The sequence below is a fragment of the Penicillium canescens genome (assembly GCF_028828765.1).
Source record: "Penicillium canescens strain IBT 15451 chromosome Unknown utg000004l_segment0_segment0, whole genome shotgun sequence".
NCBI lineage: Eukaryota > Fungi > Ascomycota > Eurotiomycetes > Eurotiales > Aspergillaceae > Penicillium > Penicillium canescens.
This window is the reverse complement of record NW_026703966.1, coordinates 800,792-814,024: the sequence shown is the minus strand read 5'-3', so window position 1 is coordinate 814,024 and position 13,233 is coordinate 800,792. Positions and strand designations below refer to the sequence as shown.

Sequence of the window (13,233 nt, the reverse complement as noted above, 5' to 3'; positions counted from 1 at the left end):
CCAAGTCCGAACTTCAATCCCAGTTCCCATCAAGTTCGATCTCCTCGCCTCGCTCCTTGGCGCCCAGCAGATCATCAATAGTCCATGGTTTATAGACATGACCGGGTGGGATGTTGGTATTAGCAAATGGGACACCCTCGACCAAATGCGCGAGCACTTTCTCGTAGTTTTCGACTGCGTAGCGTCCCGGGTCATGTCTCCAGATCCAAGCAGCCAATAAACCCTTAGACTTTGATTGTGATACATTTTTGGAATTGACGGATCGGTGCCGGGACTCTTGGTTGACGATGCCCAGTTTCTGGAGGCATGCAACACGCTCGAATCTAAACATAATGTTAGATCAGGCCTTGAACGATCTATGTCCATATATCTATGTAGTTTGCGACTAACCGTAATTTATTATGAACCTTCGAAGCCCAGGGAACATTATCCTTCCCAGCAAGACCCAAGCAGGCAGCAATTGAAACCGCGTCTTCTATTCCCTGCGTAGCACCACTACCAGAAGATGGAAGGAAAGTGTGCGCTGCATCGCCTATCTGCACGACACGCCCGTTAGGCGAGGCCCAGCAGGGCTGTGGCTCTCGCCACATCAGTTTGAAATCGTGAAGACGGTCAAGGGGAGTGCGATTGATCACTCGGTCTGCGACTTCGGGCCATCCTGGGATAGTAGCTGTCATTTTGAGAACGGTTTTTGGGTCTGTGAGTTTTGACCATGACTCTGTTTCGTCTCTGTTGTCCTACGAGTGGCTTAGTAGTGATTTTATTCGAGTGATTTGGCTTAGCTTACTGCATAGGTCATTGCCCATGTCATGGTTTCCTCACTCCGCCCGAATACGACGTGCTGTCCATTTCTGGATATCGTCAGTAGAGTTCCGAGTATTGCTCAGTAGAAGGATCGCGCTCTTACCCCATCCACAGCTCCATCACGGATGTCCCATCCTCCAGCAGCTGGAATCGCTCCCGAACCATAGGATCTACCATTGCCAGTTCCACAGGAAACGCAGCTCTGTACATCGCCCAACCAGAAGAACGAGCTCTAAGCTCTCGACCCATGGTCACCATAGATGATTTGCTTCCGATCCCATCAGCAGCAATAACAATGTCAGATTCAATCCTCTCTCCATCTTCCAAAGTAACACCCGCTTTGTCGTCTACCTCGTAGTATCCAATAACTCTCTTGCCGTATTCCACAATGATTCCAATCCTTTCGGCTTGATCCGATAACATTTTATGGAAAGCAGGACGGCTATGCCGGTATACCCGATGTGGAGCTTCGTCTTGACCGCTGCTGTTTACAATAGGGTTAAACCTGAGAGGTTCAGGGCCTGAAATTCTTTCGCCGTTGATTTTGTGCCATGAAATCCATGGGCTGTCGGCTATTCTCTCATTCTTCTCTGCCATATCTGGCCATTGTTGAACGGCACGGATGGCAGTTGGTCCAATTGTGAAGCTGTCTCCTGGATTTTTGTTAGATGACAGGGTTTGCAACCGGACGTTGCATTTGACTTGCCTGATAGTAATCGCGTGGCGCTTTTCTCAATGACTCGGACCTCGTGTCCTCTGCGCCAGCACTCTAGGCTGGCCATAAGGCCTGCCACACCGGCGCCGATGATCAAGACTGAGATTCCTGATGGGGCTGATTTTTCTGGGACGATACTCTGTGAGCCATTGATATTAGTGAGATGATTCGAGGTGAATTGTAAGTTATTTTGAGGGACAGTCATGATGGTGAAGGCGATAAATGTTTCGCACAATGATGGAAAGTTCACACTAAGTCAATTGACTACTGTACCACAAAAATAAAATTCCCTGGCCCTGAGGCCTCTTTTATAGTTTGAAAATAAGAAAAGGCTAGTATTTGCTTGTACACAGATGGGAGATGGAGAACGGAGTCCGTTCCGTCCGCCCCAGTGCCTGGTGGGCCTGGGAAGTGGGCAACGAGGCGGAAATTAAACATTTTGCGTATAGATCGGCATCTCACCGAAGGGAAATAAAATATCGAAAGGCGTATTCATCATGAAGTCGTAATCCATGAGATTCAGAGTTGCCGGGGGCGTGGTCTGCTCTAGCGCGTCTTTCCTCTTCTGATGCATTTGCTTTATCACGTTCCCTCGAAGGGCCATTCTTTCAAAAATCTCAGGCAGCTCCGCTGGACCAGACTCTTTGTTTAGAACCTGCTCGAAGAATGGTCGGCTTTCTTTAAGCTTTTCTCCCATAGTGTTGATCACCTGGTTGAAGTCTATCGTGCTTTCCACGTACGTTCGGTCCCAGCCTGCATGGTTGTGAAGGGAGAGTTGGGAAAGGGTGATCATCGCCTTTCCGAATTGACTCATGACAGTGAATGGAAAATAAGGGAAAAGGGAGGCGGGAAGAGAGTACATGTTTCTGAAGAACGAACTTGTTGCTTCCAGTGCCCGGAACAGGAGATCTAATCTCGCTAGAGGATAGTCGCCGTAGTGAGATTCGGACTGATTTGCACTCAGGGCAACTCGGTAAAGGTGAATTTCCAGCGTGTTGTAGTGGAATGAGAGAATGGCTGTTTTTATACCCATCAGATCTATACCAGATTGTCCAAATGCTGATATCACTTACTCGAGTATGGTTCCTCGTACTGCATTCGAGCTTTGAGTTGTTTAAGCTCAGCTTCGAGCCATCGTATGCTCAGTCCAAGAGGCGGAGATGGGGCAGATGAAAAATGAAGTTCGGTTCGATACATAGTGTTGTGAATCTTTTCTGCAAGATTCATTACCCGAACCAATTGAACCAAATAACCATCGGAGGGATATTCTGCAGCCTGCTCCAGAACATCGCAGCAATCTTCGGTATATTTTGTAAAGCGAATAATTGTGCCCAAGTCTTTCGCACATGCAGAGAGCCTTGAGGCGGTTAGCATAAATCTAGTCTGGTTAGAATCGGCCAAGAACATACATCGTAGTCATATAGTAGCATCCAAGGTAAGCTCGACGCTCTTCCAATGTGCGTGGAGGATTGTGATTGTCCCCGTGTATGGTTTCTCTTATATAAGTCAACGGATAATTGAGGTTTTTCTGGTAGGTTGGATCCTGGTTTAAACCCAAGCTCACTGACTGAGCCACAAGGAGGTGCACAAAATTATCAATCTGAGCAGTGTTGCGGGTAACATGGCGAGCATCTGTCTCGTATCTCAGCACGTCAGGATTGGTTTCACAGCGAGCAGCACCCCGTGGGAAACGGCTGACGGTGGTGAACCAGGTCACATTGAGAAGAAGACCCTGAAGTAGATCCAGACTCTGTTCTCCTTTGATGATGATGTGCTCTGCTACATATTCTTGCACTGCATCAGCGATTTTCCGTTGATGTGGAGCATTTGGACATGCAATCATTGAAATATTCATATACAGAAATGGTTTGTCTCGACGCAGTTCTTCCGCGGTGACATGTGTGGGGATCACCAGGAAAGGAAAGAGAGGCAGCATTCTATTCATGAACACTTCCATCAAAAGCTGGCCGTCGACATCACCGGGAGACGCGACACTTTCTTCCCTACCAGATGACCTTGGAGCTGAATCAGCCAGCATAGCGACCATGCGGTCCAGCTTGGCTTCCAATATAGCGACATCGCTAATTTGTTGTCAAAATGGTATAGAATTAGCATTCCGAATGCCAAGATTAACTTACGAGCCATTTGTTCCTGATCGTTTTGAGCGCCGATGAGCCCCTGGTAGTTGATTGCCGCATTCTTTACCCAAGCGGCGGCAACTAAGGAGTGTTAATATACGCACTAGTATCAAGCCATTTGTATACTGACCGCTGACACGGCCCATTCGCCTCTGGTGAACATCGAACTTTAGCCTTAGCGCAGGTTAAACATGCTTTTGGATGGCGGCCAACTGAATCTTCCATGGTGGAGCCTTGGCAATGCACCCCACAGAAGGTTGTATTGAGTTCCGATATGAGCTGATGGGTACTTGAGTGACCTCCAAAGGTGACAGACGGAGGAAGCGGAAGCGGAAGCGGAGTCCGTTCCTGCACTTTTGGCCCTAATCATGTGACTCACCTAGTTTCTTCGAAGTCGACAGTAATTATGGACTAAGGTATTTTCTGCGGAATATATGATGCATTTCAAATGCCTTTATATTTGTATTACAGGTTACAGTTTAGGATAAAGTGGAAATACAAAGTGAACAACTATATAGAAGCCTTTGCATTCACATGACTGTATAGGCTTTAGAGTCCAAACGACTAATATCTTACAACATGCATTTCTTGGGCATATGCGTGTGTTTTCCGGATGCGCTAGAAAAGAGATGTGCTAGTGGCTAACATGAACAGAACAAAATTATGTTCTCACACCGATAATGTTTTGCTAATACTATATTTATTTTGCAATATACGGTTTGGCTAGTGGTTGTTATGTCCATTAGGTATCTTCCAAGATGATACCTATCACCAATCTAATTCTTAGAATTAAATCTATACTTAGAAGCGAATTGCCTTCGTTTTCAGAATTGTGATTTGTTTTCTCAAGGTACTAGTCCGTCCATTAACTTAGAACTATAGCAGGGTGGTAACAGCGCTACGCTTCATGTCTAAGATATAGTCCATAACCTCAGAAACAAGTATTAGAGCACCAATGGATTGATAAGAACATAAAATAACTATGCCCAATTGCCTCGGATTTGTAATACTTTGGAGCATCGGCGAGTCGGAGAGTCGGAGAAAGGTTATCGGCACGATGACCGCCCCCGCAGCGGCATTGATGGCCGATTCCCAATTCCCCTCAACTCAACTTCTTCATATCCCCAACAATGACTACATTTTTGAAGCAGCCTCTTAAGCTGGCTCTGGTGCAGCTCGCATCAGGTAACCTCCCCAGGCTCTCTGCCACTGCTGTTCTTTCCGACTAATTGAGATATACAGGAGCGGACAAGGCCATGAACCTGTCGAATGCTCGGAGTAAAGTCCTCGAAGCCGCGAAAGCTGGTGCGCGATTGATAGTCCTCCCTGAGTGCTTTAACTCGCCCTACGGCACGAGCTTCTTCCCTAAATACGCCGAGACTCTCCACCCTTCCCCTCCCACGAAAGAACAATCGCCCTCCTTCCACGCGTTGTCGGCCATTGCCGTCGAGGCAAATGCATACCTAGTTGGAGGAAGTATCCCAGAGCTGGAGCCATCCACCAAGAAATACTACAACACCTCGCTGGTCTTCTCGCCATCGGGCGCGCTGATCGGCACCCACCGCAAGACGCATCTCTTCGACATTGACATCCCGGGAAAGATCCGGTTCAAGGAGAGTGATGTGCTGTCTCCTGGAAACCAGTTAACCGTTATCGATCTTCCGGATTACGGCAAGATCGGGCTGGCCATCTGCTACGATATTCGTTTCCCCGAGGCTGCCATGATTGCCGCCCGCAAGGGCGCTTTCCTGCTTGTCTACCCCGGCGCGTTTAACACCACGACTGGTCCCCTCCACTGGTCGCTGCTTGGCCGTGCCCGTGCTGTTGACAATCAGTCATATGTGGCGCTGTGCAGTCCTGCGCGTGATCTTGATGCTTCCTATCATGCTTATGGACACAGCTTGGTCGCCGATCCCAGCGCAAACATTCTCTCTGAAGCTGAGGAGAAGGAGACTATTGTCTATGCTGACTTGACCAATGATGCTGTCGCCAACATCCGGGGTAGCATTCCGATCTACACTCAGCGACGATTTGACCTTTACCCTGATGTGAGTGCTGGTCAGGAGTAGACATAGTGGGAAGCAGATGGGATATGCTATCAAGGAACTTAAAGGGAGCAATACATAGACTATAGCAATGCATGTGGCGATCCCGAGACTCGAACATGCACCTGTAACTATATAACAAGGCACGTGATGACGTAGATAAGGTAATTACTGCCCGAGATATCAGGCACAATACATTCAAAATGGATCCGCTATCCACCAATCACAGACCAGCCCAGAGCGGTAAGCGAGAGCCACACAACGAAAGAAGAAAATCGACCAGCGAACTTTTGCTTCTGACCATCACCCTACGTCGACCAACCCCTTCAGTCAGTCTCCCCTCAACTCAACCTCGCCAACTCGTCTAACCTCTCGCAGAGATGTCCAACGTCAAGTCCGGTAACAAGCGCTCGGCTATCGCCGACGTGGTGTCGCGCGAGTACACCATCAACCTCCACAAGCGTGTATGTTGAAAACCCTCCCCCACAGTCTACCTGCGAACGATTCGAATGCGAATGCGTACCTGGAGGCATAATGGACAGAGAACAAGACCTTTTTCCTGAAATATGGAATTTGTTACGGATCAGAATGTGTGTGTGTGTGTGGTGTGGTATGAGTGTGTGTGGGGAGAGAGGGGGACACCCAATCTCAATCAGCACCACCCATCCTCGCCATGACCTGCGGAGAAATACTGCAGTGAAGCCATGGCTCGACATGGCTACTTTGTTGTCTTGTCGCAACACAGACAAACCGAGAGAAGAACTTGAAAAAGTCTTCGCTCGCATCCACACATGTCCGAACCCGGAACACAAAAGAAGAATTAGTTTTATGAAGTCCACTATGGCCGAAAGACCACAAACATTCATCGCGCAGAGTTTTCTCTTGCAGATGGCATTCGGGCGGAAGACTGATTGCAACTTCTTTTCCGGAATTATAGTGCCACGGTGTCAGCTTCAAGAAGCGTGCTCCTCGTGCCATCAAGGAGATCCGCGCCTTTGCCGAGCAGGCTATGGTAAGTTTGAGCGAGACTCAACTGTCACCCTTGTTTATCTCCAGCCAGGAGACATGGCTAACGCTCTTGTGACAGGGCACCAAGGACGTCCGCGTTGACCCCCAGCTCAACAAGAAGGTCTGGGAGGCCGGCATCAAGGGTGTCCCCTTCCGTCTCCGTGTCCGCATCTCCCGTAAGCGTAACGACGAGGAGAACGCCAAGGAGCGTCTCTACTCCCACGTCCAGGCCGTCAACGTCAAGGACCCCAAGGGTCTCCACACCACCACCGTCGACGACGCTTAAATGTGTGCATGTCCGTTGCATCTATGATTCCATGTTCCCAGATGGGGTTTGGTCGGGGTTTTACAAAATAAAAAATACCTTTTACCCTTTGGGGCATCCTTGAATACTGTTTCTATATTGTAGTTTGCGTAGACATCGTGAAGTGCGGAGATAGAACGTCTGAGAATTATTGGATTATATGGACATGGCCGTCTGGTCCAGAATCTCGCACCAGTTTCAAAGTACGAGCAAGGCTCTGGTGTCAATACCCATAAGTTCTAGACCGAGAGGCAGGTAGGTCCTTGGAAGTTCGCCTCTAACAATCACTACGATCCTCTTTAATCCTTGCCATATACTCAATTGTTCTTGCAATCGGTGAGCTATTGGCTATACTTGTCCATCTTTGATAGTCCTAATAACCATGTAAAACGACAATTTTATCGATGTAGCTAAACGAGAACATGATGCGTACTGCATTGAAGCATTTCCTGTTCCGATCAATGCAGTGGATTCCGATGAGCCCGCAGAGAGGGCTCTCAAACGCCAAAACATGTCTTACTACAATGCCAGACGTACGGAGGTCCACTGAGAGAACTCTGAGATCGACTGTAGCAAGCCGATTGAATAATTCGACAAGTTGCGATGAAATCGTCTCAGCCGCTGGCAGCCCGCTACGTTGCCCAATTCATGCACCGGACAGGTCTTCTCTCTCAGTTTCAACACGTAGAGTAGGAGAAGTACGACGATGAACCCGAAGGCCTAGTGGCCATGGAGTAGAGTCCCGAAGACTCTGGGTACTCACAATGTAACACCACGACTAAGGAAAGAGAGTCTCGGCTAGATGTTTGTATATGACAGCTGGGGAGCTGCCTACTGCCACCAAGCATCAATTGAGGATTAAGCTGGTCTTGGAAACGGGGCCTGATATGACTGCAGTGAGAAACCAGGAGGATTACTGGAGGAGAGAGAGAAATGGAATATTGATTGATAGATTATTGGCTGGCCTACGCGCAGGCCGGTCCAACCAGGCTCGAAACAGAAGATAAAAGTAGACAAGTACAGAAATGAAATGCAAATTTAACCCGGGGCCATGCGCTTGGACATAAACATACACTCCCTTTCGGGAGGACAAGATGATAGTAAGATGAAAAAAGACCTAGTTCTTGATCTCTTGCACCAGATTGAAGAACTCATTGAGCTTCTCCCGTTTTACTCGGATGGCCCACTGTGAGGCTGTGCCGCCCTCCACTGGCACCATCAACTGAACGCTGTTTGTGGTCATTGAGTACACCAACTCTTTCTTCAGGAGGGTGTTCAGCACAACGTTTCCACTAGGCTCGGCACGGACGACAATGCGCGCACGCCCTGTGACGGGGTGCTTGAGCAGGCGGACGGGCCCATTGGCCTGGGAGGTCCAGCCGGTAGTGAGCTTAAAGGCCCGGCATTTCTCCTCAAATACGACCGTCTCCTCTTCTTCGCCGCCGTTGCTCTGGGCTAGGTCGAAAATTTCGCCAGGCTCACCCTCTTCGTCATCGGCACTGCCATCAACAGTGGCAGTGGCGGGCTGAGAAGCAGCGGAAGGAGTGGCCGCTGCAGGCCCACCAAACAGTGAAGATGTAGGAGCAGACGGAGTGGCCATTGCAGGTGCCCCGAACAGTGAAGAAGTAGGGGCGGGGCTGGCAGCGGGAGCGGAACTGGTAGCAGGAGCAGCAGCAGTAGTCTCGCTGTTTTGACCATTTGCAGGCTGCGAGTTGCCAAACTGAATTGGCGTGTTGGGTTGCCATGTGAAGTTTTGTCCAGTAGCCGACGGAGTCGGGGTGGAAACACGGCCAAAGAGACTACCACTGGTGGGAGCAGAAGGAGGTGAAGGCTTGGACTTCTTGGCTGGGGAATCATCCTCGCTGTCGCTATCATCGGCCGAAGCCTTGCGCTTGGGTGATGTAGGCTTCAGCCCGCCAAAGATGTTTTGCGTAGCGGGAACGGGCTGGGTAGAACCGCCAAAGATGGAAGAGGTTGAGCTGGTCATAGGAGGAGCAGTACCGAAGACTGAAGAGCCAGCGGAACTGGAACGGCTAGCAGGAACCCCAAAGAGCGAACTAGAAGCGGGAGGATTGGCAGCTGTTCCGAACAGTGAAGAAGTAGGAGCTGGACTGGCAGCAGCAGGAGTAGATGCCAAAGAAGACTCGGACGAATTGGCACCAGTAGATGGGGCTCCAAAGAGAGAACTAGAAGCGGCAGGCTTGGCAGCCGCTCCGAAAAGCGAAGAAGCAGGGGCGGGACTGGCAGCAGGGGCGGGCGCAGCGGGCGCAGGAGCAGAAGCACTGTCATCATCTGGGACGTTCTTGAAGCCCTGACCGGGAACATAGACAGTGCGCATCTTGGGAGCAGCCGCGAGTTTAGCGCGGAGAGCAGCCTGCTCCTCATCTTCTGAGTCGGACGAGTCGGACTCTTCGGCCTTTCCTTTGGTCTTCTGCGCATCCGCAATTGCTTGAGCTGAGGGCCTGAAACCGCTACCATCGATCTTGGGAGCGGAAGGCATGGAGGTCGGTTTCTGAGAATCAGACGAAGATGGAGCAAGGGAAGAGCGGGTGGATGATGGCGCGGCGAACAGAGATGGAGTGGCCGGGGTCGGGGCAAGCCCGGAAGCGGAGGCAAAGATGGCTGGGGTAGTAGAGGAAGTGGTAGCAGGAGCAGGGAAGGTCGCAGCGGAGGCGGAAGAGGTGACAGAAGAGCCAGTGGCAGCAGAGACAGGGGCGGGAGCAGGAGACGAGAAAGACCGGGCGAACGCATTGACAGTGTTAGAAGTATCACCCTTCACTGGCTGAGGCGAAGCAGCAGGAGCAACAGAGGCAGTAGGACGAGCAGCGGTAGCAGTGACAGGAGCGGAAGCCTTTGGGGCTGTGGTGGCAGTAGCAGGGGCAGCATCTTCAACGTAGTCGGGGTTAGGACGCATGGTGCCAAAGATAATCTCATGTTCGATCAGTTCACTCGAGCCGATTGGAACACCCATCTGGCGGCGCATTTCAGCGTAAAGCATAATGATATCGTCAGGGCAATCAGTCTGAGGATCAATTTTCGCGATCTCGGCTTTGAAAGACTCAGTCAAGTAGCGGCAGAAAACCAGCTTGTTGACACTCTTACGGTCCCACTCTGAGTCTTTGATACCGGAAGGCATGTTTTCGTCGAGATCAGGGAGATCAAAGGTAACAGGTATGTTAGGTCTGGGCAAAAGACTGTCTGGGTTTGAAAAATCAAGCGTAGCAGAAAGAATATCCGGCGGAAGAATGTTGGGGGAAGAAGAAGAAGTTGAAGCCGAAGTGCCAGGTAAAGAAGATGTGGACGCGTTGGCTTTGGAGTGAGAGGAAGGAACGCCAGAAGCAGTAACAGAGGAAGGAGCGAATGAACTTGAGGTCAGGCTGTTCGCGCTCTGCTTGACAGGGCTGGCCAAGTTATTCAAGGCCTTCTTTTCTCCATTCACAGTGACATTGTTGTCTGCGCCTGATTGTTCCTTTTCAGCTGGCTTTGAAACTGCATTTGACCCGAAAAGGGACTTGAATGGAGTTGTCTCGGGCTTTTTAGCTGTCTGCTCGTTTTGCTCCGTCGTCACTGGCTTAGGCGCAAAAGGATTGCCAGCGGGTGTCTGTCCTGACAAGTTCGCAAATGGATTGCTAGGCTTTGCGGGAGTGGTCTGCTCATCCGCAGGCTTCGACAATGCGGGAGACGCCCCGAACAAAGACCCGAACGGCTGGACCGCTGCAGGCTTCGCAGGAGTCTGCTCTCCATCTGTGGACTTTGGGGCAAAAATACCACTGGTTGCTGGCTTCTCTTTCTCGGCCTCTGAAGGCTTCGGCGTCGCAGATACACCAAACATCGGCTTGAATGGAGTCTCCTCGGCAGGCTTTGCAGCCGCATTGTCAGCGGCCGGCTTTGGTGCAAACAAGTTGCCGAATGCCGGTTGGCTCGTCTGCTCTTTCTCAGCCTCCGCAGGCTTCGACGCCGCAGGGGCACCAAACAAGGACTTGAAGGGAGTCGCCGCCGCAGACTTCCCAGCACTCTCTTCAGATCCAGTGACCTTTGGCGAGGACAGATTACTCAACGAACTCTGACCTGATAGGTTCGCAAATGGATTGCTAGGTGCGGACCCGTCTCCAGCTGGCTTGGGTGCGAATAAGTTGCCAGCAGGCTCTGAGGGCTTGGGGGCTGTGGTTGACCCGAACAAGGACCCGAAAGGCTTTGTAGCCTCGGCAGGCTTTGCCGGTGTTTCCTCTGTTGGCGTCTTTGCGCCAAACAGGTTGGTGTTATTTGAAGCTTGTGTTGAGAGATTCGCGAACGGATTGCTCACAGCCGGTTTCTCTTTCTCTCCCTCTGAGGGGTTCGACGCTGCAGCACCAAACAGAGGCTTGAAGGGTGAAGTTTCGGCAGGCTTGGAAGCCGTCTCAACGGTCGTGGTTGTCTTTGGTGCAAAGATATTCACTGCCGGCTTGTCTTTATCTCCCTCGGATGGCTTCGATGCCGCAGGAGTTGCTCCAAAGAGAGGCTTGAATGCCGGAGCTTCCGCAGGCTTGGAAGCAGTCTCATCAGTCGTGGTTGTCTTTGGTGCAAAGATATTCACTGCTGGCTTGTCTTTATCTCCCTCGGATGGCTTCGATGCCGCAGGAGTTGCTCCAAAGAGAGGCTTGAATGCCGGAGCTTCTGCAGACTTGGAAGCCGTCTGATCTGTGGTTGTTGCCTTGGGTGGTGCGAACGGATTAGATACACCCTGGCCTGAGAGGTTTGCGAATGGATTGGTAGGGGGAGTTCCTCCGACAGCTGGCTGCGATGCGAACATCGACTTCGGCTTGGCATCTGGCGAAGTTTGCATGCTATCATCGGCAGGAGACGCGGTCCCTTGTGCAGTTTGTTGCCCGAACATCCCAGGCTTCGTTGGCGTGCTTGTGTTTTGCTGAGCTCCGAACCCAGGGAAAGATTGAGAGGCCTGGCCTCCAGCATTAAAACCCCCGAAACTGAATCCATTGGTGCTCGGCTGAGAATTTCCCCCAAATGATGTGTTCACAGAAAACGGATTGCTCGGTGGTGGAGATCCGAAAGAAGTAGGGTTAGAACCGAAGCTGAAGCCGGATTGGCCGTTCGCCCCCGAAGAGAACATGCCACCCTGGTTAGGCGCTGGCGTTGAGCTTGCGCCAGGGAAGCTCTGGCTTTGACCAAATGTGAATCCAGCGGATGGAGGAGCCGGGGCGGCGGGGGCAGCGGAGGCAAAAGGATTGAAGGAAGCTGTATCGGATGCGCCTCCGCTTGGCGTAGGAGCGCGACGTTTACGGACGTCTTTGATCCTAGAAAGTTCAAGCACGTCTTTGGTCAGCTTGTGGTCTTTGCTCGGCACGGCAGTTTCACTTACTTCCTGCTCGCCATCTGGGCTGCGGTCGCCCTGGAGGGCTTGTCATCCGGTGTGCTCATCCCAAAACCACCATCACCATCTTTGGACCCCTGAGGACCCTGGGCATTGCGTTTCAACATCTTCAAAATGTGTCAGTCACCGTCGACGAAGACCGGTAGGTCGAAGTCCGAATACGACTTCAATATCCTTGATCTCGACGCTGATCTTGATAAACAAGCGCAATGCAAGTTGATTCCCGATAGAATCCCGTGAGGACTTTCCTCACTTGCCGCTCACTTCTGCCTCGGCGGGAGACGATTTCGGTTACCGCGCCAACTCGAAGCAGCTCACGCGATGCCGAATACACTCTGGTTGATTGGTCTCAATCCTCCAGATTGCAAACCCCAATTTGTTTCTGAGATGCTTCGATGAGGTTGCACGGTGATCTTCGCGGTTTCGTGACACGTTCGCGAGCCGTCGCGCAGGAAGCTGACAGCAAGGGAGTTTTCGAATCCGGAGATGCTGAGCCAAGGACAAAGCGAAGACCTCTTGGACACCTTGTTAATACAAGTCGAATCTCGAAACACCGCGATGGAGTTCACTTGTTATTTTTTTTTCGAGAGTAGCAAGGCGGTAAAAATGCACGGGTCACGTGCCCGGGTCTTGGCTCAAGCTCCGTATCCGCGTATACAGGAAATTACGCTTATTGTACTGCTATCTGCAGACACTCGATGCTAATACGTGTACTGTATTGAAAATGATAAACAATATCCCCCGGGCAAACAAATGTCACCTCTACGTAGGTATAACCCTCTCATAACGTCCTATTATGACGCCAGGGAGCAGGAATATCAACTTCCAATAGAATACACAGTCAACAGGAT

The 13,233-nt window shown here is 50.8% G+C and overlaps 3 protein-coding genes across 3 annotated transcripts; 1 reads left to right on the top strand and 2 right to left on the bottom strand.

Moving 5' to 3' along the window:
* Positions 1 to 13: 13 nt before the first annotated feature.
* N7446_005649 (uncharacterized protein) lies at positions 14 to 3,882 on the bottom strand (the record flags this gene model as incomplete). The annotated part of the gene is made up of 9 exons (XM_058514397.1): positions 14 to 323; positions 391 to 737; positions 788 to 851; positions 908 to 1,457; positions 1,982 to 2,536; positions 2,593 to 2,876; positions 2,929 to 3,600; positions 3,658 to 3,738; positions 3,788 to 3,882. The coding sequence occupies 9 exons, from the start codon at positions 3,880 to 3,882 to the stop codon at positions 14 to 16; spliced, it is 2,958 nt and encodes a 985-aa protein (XP_058371575.1).
* Positions 3,883 to 4,787: 905 nt separating this feature from the next.
* On the top strand, positions 4,788 to 6,996 carry N7446_005648 (uncharacterized protein; the record flags this gene model as incomplete). The annotated part of the gene is made up of 6 exons (XM_058514396.1): positions 4,788 to 4,842; positions 4,900 to 5,705; positions 5,986 to 6,031; positions 6,081 to 6,166; positions 6,640 to 6,714; positions 6,790 to 6,996. The coding sequence occupies 6 exons, from the start codon at positions 4,788 to 4,790 to the stop codon at positions 6,994 to 6,996; spliced, it is 1,275 nt and encodes a 424-aa protein (XP_058371574.1).
* Positions 6,997 to 8,131: 1,135 nt separating this feature from the next.
* On the bottom strand, positions 8,132 to 12,489 carry N7446_005647 (uncharacterized protein; the record flags this gene model as incomplete). Its single annotated transcript, XM_058514395.1, has 2 exons — positions 8,132 to 12,305; positions 12,371 to 12,489. 2 exons carry the CDS (start codon positions 12,487 to 12,489, stop codon positions 8,132 to 8,134), a joined length of 4,293 nt encoding a protein of 1,430 aa, XP_058371573.1.
* Between the last annotated feature and the right edge of the window lie 744 nt (positions 12,490 to 13,233).